Here is a 16201-nt window from a genome sequence, read left to right as displayed (position 1 = left end):
GAGGCTGAACGAGGCTGAGTGAGAGGAGACAGAGGGGAGGCTGCTTAGTGAGAGAGCGGAGGGTGGGGGGAGGGGGGAGATCAACACCTCCGCCCGCTCGACACTAACGCGCATGTCGCGGAGCGGTGAACAAACCAAACAACACAATGTCAGGAGAAATTGAAAAGATATGCCGTCTATGTAAAGTCAACTTGCTAATTAAGGAGCAATTACATGTTCAAGAGTTTTAGAAAGCTGCTCAAACGCCAAAGAGAGGCTATAAGTGAACGTTTCAGACACACAAGGCAGGCTCTACAAGGAAGAAGGAGGACGTCCTCTTCTCTCCTTGCCACGGCGATGCGTAATGACCACGACAACGCGCGCCGGATGGTTTGCTGCCTTTAGCAGCAGCTGTAGTCTGAGGAAATAATAACATAATTCACCGGGCCGCCTCCTGGAAAGTTTTTGGTGGAAACGGGGCTATAGAGTGCTGAAGATATATTTTTTGTAGGCCAACCCAGAAGTTAGCATAGCCCTGATTCCTTCAACAAAAAGCCAATGGGATTTTGGATTACTGATGTGTAAATGCAATTGACAGAAGTGAAAAGCGTATGTTAAGCTACGAACAAACTACAACACGGTCACATGACTTCAGCGTCACCATCACAAGAAGCTGTTAAGCCATGTTTGGCATGATGATGTTCTGTAGTCTCAGTTAGCCACTTGTTAGCGACCATTTTTTAAAGACATGTAAAAGCTTCAAAATTCATCAGTGGGTATTTACTGATGTATTTTTTGTCGTAGAACAAAACATCGAAGTCTCTTAACCTTGTGTTAGCGAGATGAGGGGACAGGAAGTGAAAAAAAGTAACTCATGTCCACGTTTTTAGCACTCATTCCTGCACCATCATCGCAGCCAGGAATGACTGTAACAGAGAGCAGCAACACTTTCTACAGTGCATGTTTAATATGAACATCCAAGATGTAACATTGTATCACAGAAAATAGGGCAAAGCATAAAAGGTCCCCTGTAATGTCAAAGACTGAATGAAAAAGTGAAAAATAGCATTATACCTCCTGTTGCTGTCTGATTTGCCATGCATGTGTTCTCTTGTAATAGTGAAGGCATTTAAGGGGAACAACATGCCTGCTACCTTGCTTACCAGTCACAACACTGAGATACAAATCATCAGCTGATGCCTGCACTATGCTAATTAGCAAAGGCAAGCTTTGAAGTAAAATAAATGGCCCATGCAGCACTACAGCCTCCCCAACGCCTCCAAGATTATGCATAAAAGACACATAAGATTAATAATTTTGCATTAGCTGTGACATAAAGTTGTCAGGTCGACGGAGCATATTTGTACTTTGTGAGGGGCAGAGGAATTCTTTGGGAGCACCGGGGGATAATTTTAATATCAGGTATAAAAGAAATACAGATTGTTCATGTGCAGATATTGCTTGTGAGACATGTTAATGTATGATGAGAGAGGGAGAGAAGGAGCAGAGGAAAAAGAGGATGAGAGACGAAGAGAGCGGTAAAGAAAAGTCTCAGCGGGACGCGGTTCTCTGTCTGAATTATACTCACATCACAGCACAGACGAGGCCGAACCACATTTAATCTTTGGTTTCAACATCAAGAGTGTGTGCATTTGTGTGTATGAGCATATACTCGCAGTGCAGAGCGTATTCAGTTCAGCACTAGACCCGCACTATAATGCTAGGATAGATACATTATGAGACAGTACCCTTTGGTTTTTCATCAAAGGTCTCAGCATCATGGGAGGATTATGCAGAAACTGGCATGCAACCCTGCTAGCAGCATTTCAAAATGGAACAGTGACAAGGTTTGAGCAACACAACAATGAAAAGACAGGCAGTATCATAGTACAATGGTGGATCTGCACTCCTGAAACCTGAGAAATCAACACAACCCAAATCTGCACTCTAAAGTACCTTGGCATCAAGGCCCAAAAACAGTGTGTTCAGGCAGCACAGCTATGTCTTATCTGTCTTATCTCCATGTTTCTTTTGCTCACACCTTTACCCTGTATTTTAGACCTAGTCAACATGGACATGGGTATTTTTGAAAATGGAGCTTTCCCCTCATAAAAAAAAAGAAAAAAAAAAATCTCTTCCACACAAGCACTGTTTTCTCTATCCAAATGATAACACAAAACAAAATTGAAGTAGTGTCAAGAGCATGCCAAACCAATAACGATGATAGTATTGTAACCCTAAAGCCAAGCAAAGAAGAGGCCTGAAAAAAAGCTATTACCAGAAGGCAACCGAAAACAGGTCGAAGTAATGAAATGAAGGCTTGGTCATGGTCTTTGGCCCCATGGCCCCAGCTATGGTGTATAACACATGCACAGTGTAACTGTACTGTTGGAGGGTTACGCAGATGCTGCTCCTTTGGTGCTGCCTTTTTGCCTTCCCTGGGTGTGCAAGACCTAGTAAAACTTGTTGGGTGGCCTCAAAAGGATGGCTGCTGATGCAGAATAGAACATACTCCGAAAGAACATATTTGTAATGGAATTTTTATAGTGACCTTTTCCATAATTGCAGATATGTAGTTCTCACCTACATCTTTAATTTCTACATAAAATCTATATTCAGATTCAAGGCTGACTGCAGACATGTCAGTGAAAGAAATCAAGCATTCCCTATGCTCTACAGCAGTGAACTGGCTATTGAGCCTTTCAGCAGGTGCAGACTAGATTTCATTGGGCATTTGTTGTATCATAATGACATGACATGATTTGACACCGCCACTTCTCTTTTTATCCTCCTTGGAGCAGTCACCTCCTCTGATACCTCTGTTCTGTTAGCAAGATTAGAGCTAGCACTATTTTGTTCATTGCAAGAAATGTCACCTCATTTGTGGCACCTCACAAAGGAGATACGTTTCACACTCTGACAACACTTTCTCACTCTGACCTCGTCATATATCGACATTTGGTCATGGACTTTCCACGTCCACATATGATGTGCAAGGTACCCTGGGTGTGTTGGTTGTTGACGTTCTGGGACGTCATGTCAACTTAAGCCTGTTAGTGGGTTCAACGACAAATCGCATTGCTGATTTATCGCATCACGTGATCTGGATATTGTAACGTGGACCCAGAATAGACTCCGCAGATATAAAGTTTGGTGTAGCCATAGCAATGCCCTTTATAAACAAGCCTGTCAATACCAGCAAGTGCTAGCGGATAGTGGGTTAGCTTCCTACCATTCCTTTTCGGCAGTGTAGTGATGTGACATTCGCGAACGAGCCCAGTCTTTGAACCGGCTCTTTGAAGTGAATGAGTGAGCGGCTGCACTGTCTTTCTCCCTCACAAACTAGTCTCTCTCAACTTGTTCCAGATCAAATAATATGAAATTAATGTATACAGAGTAAATTAAAGCAAAAAACAAAGGAATTAGGAACTGGCTCATTCACTCTAAAGAGCCATTTCACTCGTTCACTTCAAAGAGCCGGTTCAAAGACTCGGCTCGTTCACGAACGTCACATCACTACACTGCCGAAGCGCAGGTATACTACAACTTCTGAATTGATGTCACAAGCCAAAAAGCTCAGTTTTCCCTGTCTACATATCAACACTGAGTTTCTGAAAACCTTCACTGTTGAATTGCTTTTACAAAGGGTCAGTTTTCAGTGACCTAAATCACAGTTTGCGTTTAAATGAAGCAGCAAAACACACAAACAAAGCTTAGTTTTCAATATATCCATATATGTGTGGACAAGGCCTTCCTACTTAAAAAATGAAAAGTCTCAAAAATGTTTGCATGGCTGTTTCTTTCCCTTCATTAAATGCAAAGACAAATAAAAGTTGGAGAAGGAAAAAAGGAATTCTGAAATACCATTTCTTTCAAGTGCCATCTGCAGCATCAGTGATGATGGTGGCAGAGGTACATAACCTATCAGATTAACTTCTCTGTGGCATATTTTGTTCCCTTGAATTCCAACTGAAGACACATTGTTCATTTAAACTGGTTTTGACAGTCATTTTACCAGGAGGTCCATTCAGTAGCTTTTCGAGAGCTTTTAAATCAGATGTTTGGCAGCTGTCACACTCATTTTGTGCTTGTACAGGTAATGTCATGCACTGTTCTTCTGACTGTCAAGGTGAAAAACATGGTGTCCCTTAAAATGAACAGACTGACAAGTATTCCCAGAGTTACAACAGACCTGTAGGGGAGAGCGGGATCAGTTGGGACAGTGCCCTTTTAGCAAGTTACAACGCAACTATGCCATTCATCATGCTCATACTCAGACACACCCTTTACTTTCAACCTCAAAGTGGAGACCCTCTTAGAGCTCTGATTATCTGCCCAAACCCAATTGGGCCAGACCAGACCCACTGGGCTCGGGCCAGGCTTGGCTGTAATTTCTTATTTTTGCCCCTAGGCTTGAATTGGGTCAGTTTCTTACAAATGTAGTGGCGCTTTTTTGTAGTTGCTGGTATAAAAAAACTAGCAGTTCTCATGCATAAATGGCAGGACTGAAACAAAAGGGAAAAAGAAAGAAAGAGGGGGGGACTGTGACTGAGTGAGGGACAATGACGAAACAGTGAAGAAAGATAGTGGAGATTGAAACCCACTGTGAAGTTACTCACTGTTTTAAGGTATGTTTAGCCTATTAAGACATTTAGACTGCTAAGCTGAGTTAACAGGCCATGTTAAAAAAATGAATCTCTAATCACGTTATAATTAAACTGTCTTAATGTGTGGAAATAACTGAGTGGCCAAAATGTTTTATGGGGAAAAAAATGGTTTAATACTTGACTGTCCACTCAGGTTTTAAACAGGTGTGATGCAGTTTTAAGGCCGCCTGATCAGCCGGTGTGTCCAGTCGCTAACGGGGCTCCAGTAAAAGGGTATGCTGATCCAATAACAGACTTTTGCATATGACGCTCTGGTATTTCCTCACTTAAGCCTCTTTGCTCACTGATTTTTACTCATAATGTACTTTATGATAGTGTAACAGGCCATATTGATTTGCAGATCACCCAAGAATGAAGTGAGTGGACAGAAAATAAGGCAAATGAGACATATCCATACACTTACTGCAGCTGCTTCCAAAGCATACTGCTCCTGGAGGCATATACAGATGCAATAAGCTTTTTTTTTCCAGGACATGTGCTTAAATATTGTTTTTAAAAATACCAAATTTAGATGGATGATACTGACCCTGCAACCGAGGAGCATAATACCCAGAGGGCAACATTTCAGTGAAAAAAAAATAAAATAAAAAATGCTTACAAAAAAATACATCCTTGAAAAATGTCCAATAACTTGCCCTGTGCATGACTGCCTATTGTTTACTGTTTCTGGTGTGGAAGTGGACAATTTATTGCTGGGCATTTAATAATAGTTCAGCAGCCGCAGCAGTTCTCAGCCAACAATTGACTTTTAGCACCAGGATGTTAAGGTAGTTTGAAGTATCACCTGACATTTCCAGTACATGTTGGACCTTTGAAAACAATCAATGTATTTAAAACATAAAACCTGACACATGCAGTGGACGTAGAATTTAAAACAACCTTTAAATCCATAGGTAGAAAGACTGAATCTAAGGAAATATTTCAAGTGTTATGTCTTACAGAGCTTTGGATTACGTAGAGAATTTGATCAAAATGAATATTGGTCCATGGTATTTGATAGTGTTTGGTACTGGTATTCCCATTTTGTTACTATAAATACCAGTGTCATTGCCAATAGCATCACTCCAAATGATTGAATATATTATTAACAAACATACTCGGAACTTAACTTGTTTTATATCTGTGGATTCAGAATTTAATAAGACTAATAGATGATTTATACCTGGTATTAACATGTATCTTGACGTGAAATACAAGAGTAAACAACTACCAAGACTCACTGTGATCCTATCATTCAAATTATTTCCAAAGTCCTCAAGGAAGCATTCTACCAAATATCTTTGGCTTTAGGCCCTGATCTCACAGAAAGTGTTCTAGCAGCTGGAAGCAGCTTTTTGTAATTGTTCTGAGTGAGAATTAAGCTTTTGGCTTGCTGTTTTTACATTGCTACACAGCTCTCATTTCTGCCCTCTAGGCATCTGGCATTTTGAGTTGAAAAAGTTGAAAAAACTTAAACTCAGAGCGGAAAAGCTCACCACATCATCTCTGCTTTTGTCCCAATCATTCATTTGGATTATTTGAGAAGCGGGCCTCTGCGGTGGTCACATTTACAGTCAGTAAACAATGAAGGAAAAATTGGTGGTAGCGGTTGCTGGATACGGTAGCTATACCACTTTCCAAACCGCAGTTAACATAATCTGTCATGTACCAACATAGATCTTTCACCCTCAACCAGAGCTAGAGCAAGTACCCTCTGCCTTGATGACACAGGAAGGTTAGGGTGAGGAGGTGATGGGGTGGTTGCCAGGCAACCATCACCCATCAAGAGTTTTTTTTTTACTGGTGACATTCAATTAAGAAAAAAAAAAAAAAAAAAGCCAGTGCAGTTTGCCTTGCCTTGCATTTTGCAACCTGCAAAATACTTTCTGTATTTCTAACCCTAACCAATCTCACTCCACTTGCCTAACCTAACCAATCCAACCACAAAAGCAATGAGTACTAGCCAGTCATAGGCAGAGTAGGACAGGTAATTCCTTCGTGATCCGAGGAAACACAAATTTGCATACAGGAATAGGCCTATATGTCATCAGTGCAGGACATGGAAGTTGCTGATTACATGCTAACACTATCAGTGTGTTCACACCGGGCACGAGGCGAATTTTTCATGCGATAAGATTACATATAAAGTCAATGTAAAGACGTGAATAGCCGTGAATTTGTGCCAGCGGCGCGAATGACGCGAATGGAGCGAACACGCAAAATTTGTGTCATTCGCTTCTTCGCGCAAGTTCAAAATATTGAACTCGAGCGAAATATTCGCTTGATGCTGTGTCGGGGCAGCCTATCAGCGTTGAGATTTTCCTGTTGTCACCGACGTCACTGACGTGCTGCTGTCCCGCCCGCCCCTGCCCCGCGTTGTTCCAAAAATGGAGGACAAGCTAATAATAGCTGTTTGTGGCCACCCTGAGCTTTATGACGTTACATCCCCAAATTATAAGCTTCGGACCAAGAAAGACCTGGCATGGAGGAAAGTGAGTGAGGAGGTCGGTCTGCCTGGTAAGTTTTGAAAATTGATTCCAACTATCGGCTGTACTTTTCTATCAATGAATATTCGCAAGTTGTGTATGTCTCAAGTAAAAACAAATATTCCAGCGGTCAAACTCGCGCGAGTAGAGCAAGGTGAATATTTTACTCGTGCCCGGTGTGAACACACTGTATGACTTGCCCATTTTAAGTTGGATAAAGTATTATGTTACTGTCCATCGTTTTGCACTATGGAAGGAGACATGTTGAATTCTACTGGTCGCAATATCTTCAGCCATAAATTAGTAACTAGATTTTAAAAACTTATTCTTTGATGTTTGAAAGTTCAAAGTTGAGGATGAAATCCTGCAGGTGAAAAAAGCCTTGTTTTTTGTACTCTTGTCATGCAAACTATATATTAGGCTATTGGCCAAATTTTAAGACACAAAGAATAAAGTGACAAACTGCCAATATATTAAGCTTAGATTTGGTAATGTTTTTTTCTGACAGAAGTGTCCTTCATGCATGATGTGTTCAAGGATCCAACAATCCAACAATAATTTCTCTTTTTACAGTTTCTCGCTATAAATGGTGTAATTTTGGTGATTTTTCAAGAAAATACCCCTTGGGTATGGAGGGCATGTGTTTGTTGTAAAAAGTCCCTCCCTTGTGCTTATGGCCCTATTCCATTAAGTTTCCAAGCCATGTTATTGTCTGACTGTGCACAATACCAGTGCAACTGGCTCACCTACATAAAATGCAGCCATCATGGCTAGAAGTGCATTAATCCATCTCCTAAAATATCCTGCACCTGTACAGACTCATCTTTTCAAAAAAAAAAAAGACATCGAAATGTGTACATCTTCATATCTAAAGCCCGGCACAGAGTTCATTCAGTGCCTCCCTATTCAACATTTCATATCACTTTCATTACGTTACATCATGTTCACTCAGGCTCTTTTCCTTTTGGTCCATTCTCCCCCTCTTCCTTCCTTTCTCCCTTTCATGGACTTCATTTTGACAAAGGTCATTTACTCTGACAACAGTAAAATGGTGAGAGCAAGGAATGAACATGAACAAAAAAGGATACAGTGTGAAAGAGGTGTGAAAAAGAGAGTGGGAGGAGATAGTGCTCATGTACAAAGACGAGGGTTGGGGAGGAGGAGAAACGATCCTAGAAACTCCTTCCTCTCTATCAGATGTGTTAAAGCACAGCTTAGGTCATCACCTCAGATGATGTCCATTCCTCTTATACTGTGCTTTCCTTCCAGACTGTGTGGTTTGTCTGCAGATGTTTAACCGAGAAAGAGTCTCAGTTCATTTTGAACCTTTAATGTTGCTGACGGTTAGAAAAAAGTTTCCAGTCCATATTAAAGCTGCACATTTAAGACAGCTAATCAAGACTACTGAGGTTTATAATAATTCACTTAAAGGGACAATTCACCCCAAAATCAAAAAGTGAGCATGAACAAGAGGTCAATACCTGTAACGGCCTGAGATGTAAACATTAATGGCGTCCACCTCGGCTGATCTGTAATGTTAGCTTGCCCAGTGGTGCTTGATAAACTAGCAGTAATTGCACACTTCCTTCTGGATAGTGATACAAATGGCAGGCATAGTTCTGTAAAAAGAAAATAGTTCCTACATGAAATTGCTCACAACAAGGTCTGCGGAACATCTTGAGCAACCAGGTCATGATTTCCGGAAAGAGACATTGCTGCTGAGTTTTTGAATGCATTTTTTTGGTGCTTTGAGCACCATTGGTCGAGTGCCATCTTATTCTATTATATTTGAGAGAGGGGAGAGACCTCTATCGCTGATATCTCCAACACTTGGCAACTCACACCTAAATAATCTAGATTGATAGAAGAAAAATATGTTAGAAGAAAAATATGTATTTTTCCTTTTGGGGTTAACTGCCCTTTAAAACATATTATCAGGGATGGGTATTTCTCCATGTAAAGGCACTACAAAACTGAAAATACCAGGAAAAGTAAAAAAAAAAGAAAAAAGAAAAGTCTGACACTGTAAACAGGAGAAAAGAACCTGTTGTGTCATATGTTAATAAGACGTGTGATTTGTTTACAAGTCTGCACTGAACACCCTCATACAAGTGGACTCATCACACAGGTTGAGGCACTGCCTAAGAATCCTTCAGTAAAGTACTGAATGCTCAGTGATTCAGGAGAGCAGCTCTAAGTGCAGATCTCCAAGTTAAAGTTGCAGTTAAACTGCAGTGCTCCCAGGTGTGTGCAGCAGTGTGTGTGGGTGGTATGGGTAAGTGGTCCCCCAGGATGCCAGTGTAAATGAATAGTGTGTCCTCAGTCAACCTCCCCTATATAAGGCTTTTACTGTAAGTCAACTTTAAGTGGTGAGATACTGTATTATAGCTTTCCTCACAATCTTTCCTCTGGTTAAAATGTCTGCTGAACTAGCTTATGGTGTCATAACTCTAGGTGCAGAGAGGGCACTGCAAATATTGATCTGACAAAGTTGATTAACCTGGTATTGAGTTTTTGGAGTCCATCTGAAATTAAATTGCCAGTTCTTTTCTGCTGTAGCATGAAGAGGAAAAGTTAAAAGAAAGTATTTGATGTTGTTGTATATATTTTTTTGTTTCATGATGTCACTCCTTACCTGTGCATCAGAATGCTGTTTTTTATATGCATGAAGCCCATTAAGTCATTTATTTTTAAACTGCATTCGGCATTAATGTTCTTTCATTGACTGATGGAGACTCTGACATACAACACTAGCTGCTCACCCGAATAAAGACTTTTAATACTCAGTCATGCCATACACCTACCACTATTGAAAAGTAGATTATCACTCATAGGACTGACCCAAATGCTTTAAAGCTGCAATAGTTTCAAAAAGATGGCCTCCCAAAAAGTTGAATTGACAGATTTGCTAAAATTGTAACTTAGCCATCTTGCAAAGTATTCTCTTTATTACCGTAAACCTTCAATTAAAAGTCGAGTCCCAATTAAATGCCCCGTGCCTTTAAATAGCCCACTGTGGCTACACATTTGACAAATTCACGGCTGTCTCAATTAGAGGCCTGGTCTGATTGCCAAGCACTTTTTTTTTTATTATAATCTTTTTTTTTTGTTAAATAGAAGTTCTTTAGGTGTATAAAAGTGGGCTGTTGGCTACCTCAAATTACTTGTCCATTATTCGATTACCTTGTAAGTTATTCATATTCCTTTAGTCTGTGAGGATCCTCAGATCAAAAGAATTAAAAGGGTTTTCATAAAAATGAATCAGTGTTGTGACGATTTGCTGAGCAATACTTTTGTGTGAAAAGAATTAAAGGCCTTTCCATCATAGAGGTATGTCCCAAATATAGGCTTGTTGAGTTCAGTGATTTAAGCAAACAGTAGCCCGAGCTACTATTTTAAGTTTTACGGTAGCTATTATGGCTAATGTCAGTGTGACCTTCAACCCTCTTATGAGACATATTTTGCCCTTTGACACTTCTGTCCAGCACAGCGTGGTCTCGAAGAAATGCATGAAAGGAAGACAAAAACTCTTGACACTGCATTACGTGGCAGTGGAACAGCATATGTCAAAGTTTCGTGCTGGCACCAATGAAACAATTCCAGTCAAAAGTCAATTAGGATCCTATGTCGTGGTTGACACACAAACTCCCACGTTCATCCGCATCATGACGTGGGCCATGGTGAATGTTATGACCCTATAGGAAGTATAAGGAGTGAAAATGTCGGGGTTGTGGTTGGGTCAACTGACACAGGACTGTCACCCAGGAGACTGCTGTTTGTGCCCCATGTGAAACTAAAAGTCACCAGTGATTTATTTAAGTTCACATACTTACTTACACCCCGTACATAACAACCATGATATTTTTTTAAACCTAACCAAGTGTTTTTGCTCCCCAAACCAAGCCATTTTGGTGCATAACCTAACAAAACTGCAACTTTCTCATGTTAACTACTTGTTTAAAACTGTGACCATTCCAGCATGTAATTTTAATATGTGCCATGACCACGTAATGTGGTGTTAAGAAGTTGTGGTCATTTCACATATTTTTGTGAGATCAGGTTGGTCCAGCTGGATAAACCAATACATTAAGAGAATCCCAAAAAGGACTCACCTGGGCTTCATTGTCTTTGAGCAGCCGTTTGGCTCGGGTCCCGCCAGGGTCATCTGTCACGTTAAGAATCACCACGCTCTTTCTTTCCCAGCCAATGAATGAACCGTCTGTCATACCCTCCACCATGGCCAGGAAGTCTTCGTAGCCGTGGTGGCGGGTGGTCACCACAGAGAAGGAGGTCCAGTCGTATTCTTCAAGCACCTCGAAGATGACCTCGAGCTGGAGTGAGGTGGAGCAGGTGAACTGGAGGTAGATGGAGCCGCTTTCCTGAAGCAATAAAAACAAACAACAGGAGCCCATGAGTACATATGGGTATTAAGGTAGGTAGATATTACCCCTAAATATAGAATGCAGTTCATTAAATATGGACAAAGATAAGCCACATGAAAGGCATAACAAATCATTGTTATCAGTTTTGACTGCTCAAGCTTGTTGCTCAGTTGGACCTATTGCTAGCAAGGTTGCCATATTCTGATAGTAAGTGTGTTTAAAGTATTTAAAGGCCATCATAGCTGATAGCTGGAGTTTTTAAGATAATGCACAAGTTGCAGTAAACCATAGTTTTCCTTTAAGGATAGTTTAAAAAAGCCAAACCTCTCTGAAATTGAAAGGTTAGAAATAGCTTGCCAAAATGCCAGCATGGCTAGCCTGGAAATTAAATAACTTCAAATAAACAAACGTACATTTCTTTCCACACACTCATTAAACATGGCCAGCCCATCATCAAAAAATATTTGCGCACAAGTTAAGAATATTTTGTACAAAGCAGTTACCTCAAACAGAGACTAGCCAGGGGAATATGATAAAGAAACTAACTGAAGAGCCATTTCTCAGAGGGCACTCTCCCAAACAGAAGCACTAGGCTTATTATTATTATGTAGAATGATGTCATCGGGCCTTATGGCAAAGGCATGACCCGCTCTACTCTGCCTCTGATTGGCTTGTTGCTTTCATTGGTTGGGTTGTATGATTTAGGCATGAGGAGTGAGACAGATTAAGGCTGGGGTAAGAATATCAGGGTAAGCCAATCAGAGACAAAGTAGAGAGGGTCATGCCTCCACCATAGTAGGAAGGCCCAATGATGTCATTCTGCATAATAATTAGCCATTTGCTTCTGTTTGTGAAAGTGTATGGCTTGTTTTCCAGAGAAACAGCCCTTTGGAACAGTGTGTTTGTTTTTCAGGACATCGGACAGTTGGATAAAGAGCCTTTCGATCCAGTCAGAACATTTTCCAGACTATTGGAGCTTTGCAATCATTAGCCATCGGAGCAATGGAATGGTACCCCAGCAGACCACCAGTGCCTGTATGACTTAATATTAAAAAAAACATGTGTATTAGGCCACACTGATTGTCAGTTTTTATTTAATGTTACAATGGGTACATTTCAGTAGTAACTGACCAGTGACATTTGTCTTTTTGCTTCGTAAAATCTGACTAAAAGATTTGTGAAAATACTGTAAAAAGAGCAGCAGTTTGATTAATCTCTCTTTCTGCTATAGTAGGTCTGGGTTTAAAAAATTGTGATACTACTGGCAATATTTCTACCCCTAAAGTTATACCGATACCAAAAGAGCACTTCATGAGATACCTTTTTCTTTTGCTATTTCATTCAATACCCATCATGTGAATGAAGGCATTCAGCTGTGTAAAATGGCACCAGACACCACAGGTGTTTAGTATAGCCATACTACCAAAAGTTTTGGTGGCATTTCTGCACACTAAACTGCCAACCCTGTCAAATACACCAAGCTTGACTTAACCACAAAACAGACTGTAGCTGTAGCTGCTGCGATCATGGGCCAATCACATATTGCAGTGATTGGCTGCAAGCAAAACCATACAAACAGTCATTTTTTTCTTGATCTGGGTGCGAAAAGGATCAAATGCAGGTATCATTTGAAGTTCTGACACTGATTGGTACCAGTCATCACAGTCATTACTGTCGGATGAAGGAGATTGAGCTGACCAAGTAATGGCCGTCAGATCAGTGCTGGGACAGCAGGGTAACAGGTAGGCCTACATCCCTCACCTTTAGCCTAGCAGCAGAAATGCTCAATCCCTGGTAATTCATACATACAGGCAGGCAAGCCCTGGAAACCCTGGAAGAATGTCAGACCTAAGTAATAGTATCAAATGCCCAGTGTTGTGTTTGCTATGATAATACCTTAGAAGTATCTCGTACCAATACCCAGCCCCATGCTGTGGTGAGTTTTACTTTTTTGAGTGACAGTTGTGTAATGTGCTGCATCATTGTTTACCTCTGGTACAGGCGGACAAGCTGCCAAGGCTATTTGAAAAGCAGCCCACTTAATATTAGCATTCGCTTTTAATGACATCTTTTTTTCATGAACTGGTGAACTCACACTGCAAGTCTCCCAGTTATGTTGGACTGTGAGTGTACCTATATGGGAGCAGTCAAAGCTAGTCCTTGCTGATCTCATCCAGTCCAGCTCTTTTCTCTGCCTCGTGGCTGACTGACTTCAGTTTTACCGAGAGGGCAACACTCTGAGGAATAACAGAGACTGTCCATCAAAAAAGTATTTGGCTTCTGAATGAGGCTTTCAGTGTCAATGAAAGAAACAGTGATAGCCTTCCTCTCTGCTGCTCCAGTCACATTTAATCTGGATAGATGAGCCGCTCACTGGTTGAAAGAGGACTTCATTCTTTCTTTCTTCTATTGTGTTTTTCATGAATGTCAGCTTAAACATTGTAATAAGTCAAAGGACTTATCATGACAGCGTACATGTTCCTATGTGCTTTTTTTGACATTGTCCAAAGTTTTCAGCAGTGTTGACAACAATTCATTACGTCTTGCTTCCAGAAAATAAACCAAAGCAGAAGTGAGCATGTGTTTAAATTAATCATCAAGACTCTGCATCTTTGTGTACAAGTAGAAGATCAAAGAGGAAATTTCAGGAAGCATCACGTCGCTTCCCCGTGTCGACAGGGCTCACCTCAGGTTACGCCGCGCTGAACTAGGTCAAATATCAAACCAGCATCAGCCTGATTTATGATGTAAGCTTGTCTGCTTTTCTCACCCAGCAAAGAGTGGAGTGTGCAGGGAGCGTGCTGGTTGTGAGTGGTGTGGGTGTAGTCTGAAACATAAAACTACATTTTCATGCCCCTTTGGATGCTGGAGCTAAAATACTCATGTGAGCACTCAGTGGAAACAATGAATGTATCTCAAGCCACAGTTTCTGAAGCTGTAGTTGATACAAGGTTGATTGATTCTTGGCCTGTATCAGGAAAAAAAATGCATGACTCAGTATCCCAAAGGCAATTAAGAGCTGATTAGACTTTAGTCATACAAACATTTCTCAAATGTAGAGCGACTCTGGAGGCAAATATGCCCATTTGTTGTGTTAAACCCCCAATAGGCAGGGTCACAGAAGTGTACCTTTTCTAGCCAAGTAGCATTTGACTAACACAGTGGGTAAGAAAAGAGATAAGCTAAATCCTTGTACTTTGCTACTCACTGACAATCTATGATAAATTATCTACTAATTAGCCTGTCGTTTCTAGTTCAAACCAAGCTGTAGCTTATTTTATGGAGCCGTTTAAGACTCAACTGCCATCGTGACTTAAGTGTGCAGTATATTCTTTTAAAGTTTCTTAATGCTAGTCAAGCAGGCAATGGACTTGCCCTTTGAGTCAACAAATAAAATACTTGCTCTCCTGAGGACCAGTGATATTGTGTTGTGTCGCGTTGTGTCGTGCAGTGTCATGTCTTGTCTTGTTTTTTCTTTTCTGTTCTTTTGGGGGTGCTTAAAGTCAGCAGGCATGACATTTTACTCTCTGGTGTACCATGACTTTTTCTTGTGCACCAGCACTTCTTACAAGCTGCCAGTACAATACTGTGACCTTGTATTTTGAGTTGTTGAGTGTTGAGGGTTAGGGTTTAAGGACTGGTTCACTGATGCTGACAGGTCACTGAATTATAAGGCTGGTGTCCTACTCTTTTCTGTGCTCTCCTTATCACGCTATCTGGGTTAGGGGTAACCAACACAGTGCCTGTGAGCAACTGGTTGCCCACACGGAGATAATGAGTTTCTCACAGGGCACATTCTCAAGATAACTGAGGTCAACCCTGCCATCACCTAACATCTCTGTGATTTAATCAGCTGATGCTAGACCTGTAGTGTAACCATACACCAACACTCATTAAAATGGTCCAAATCTAGCTGATGGGGAGAGCTAGCAACAGGGAAGTGAGTAAGAAATAATTGAGGCCACATTTTGTTTGAAGTTGTTTGAATCACGATTAATTGCACTTTTTAATTGCAGGTTTAAAATCCCATAATTTTGTATTTCAAAAAGTTCTGAAGTCCATATTTACAAGGTTAAGCAATCCTTATTCTTTTTTCTTTGACTGGGAATCAAATGGATGCAAAAAAATTTGCTTTATGTTCTTGACTTTTAGATTTATTTATTTCAAATTAGTGTAGGATTGCTACATCAGTGTGGTCAAAGAGACAAAATAGCAGCACGCAATTAACCCTCTGAGACCCACCCACTGTCGACCCAGTTTTTTTTGGAGGGGGACAGGGCACCTTTTGGGGGAGGTAGCAGGCCAACAGTTTATGCTACATAGAAGTGCTATATATCACCTGAAAGCTGGAAACTTGAAGATTAATTTGTGGTGCAGCTCAGCACTGTGTCACTTTTTTGTTCTACACGGCATACAAAAAAAGTGCATAGTTTGTGCCCAAAACTATATGGGACCAACATTAAAGTGGACATGTCTATAAAGGGAAGAGTCATGGGTACCCACGGAACCCATTTCGATTCAGACATCTTGAGGTGAGAGGTCAAGGGATCTCAATGAAAATGGCCTTGCTGTTTTTCCCTCCCTAAAATTTTGCCTAACTTTGAAGTGTTAGGGTAAGGGGGTTAGGGTGAGGGTTAGCCTGCTAACTGAGAAGCTATAACAGTGGTTCCACTGGATTTATTAGGTCTTCTAGTTTCATATGATACCA

At 40.8% G+C, this 16201-nt stretch overlaps 1 protein-coding gene across 1 annotated transcript in view; it reads right to left on the bottom strand.

The window, feature by feature from the left end:
• LOC126384253 (glutamate receptor ionotropic, NMDA 2D-like) overlaps positions 1-16201 on the bottom strand; it is a 250941-nt gene that overhangs the window by 224299 nt on the left and 10441 nt on the right. The window contains exon 3 of the mRNA XM_050035214.1: positions 11224-11490. Within this exon, the coding sequence (XP_049891171.1) occupies positions 11224-11490 (267 nt within the window). The remainder of the gene's footprint in view (positions 1-11223; positions 11491-16201) is intronic.

The sequence above is a fragment of the Epinephelus moara genome, chromosome 22 (genome assembly GCF_006386435.1).
Source record: "Epinephelus moara isolate mb chromosome 22, YSFRI_EMoa_1.0, whole genome shotgun sequence".
Taxonomy (NCBI): domain Eukaryota; kingdom Metazoa; phylum Chordata; class Actinopteri; order Perciformes; family Serranidae; genus Epinephelus; species Epinephelus moara.
The sequence above is the reverse complement of the archived record's forward strand: the minus strand, read 5'-3'. Positions and strand labels throughout refer to the sequence as shown.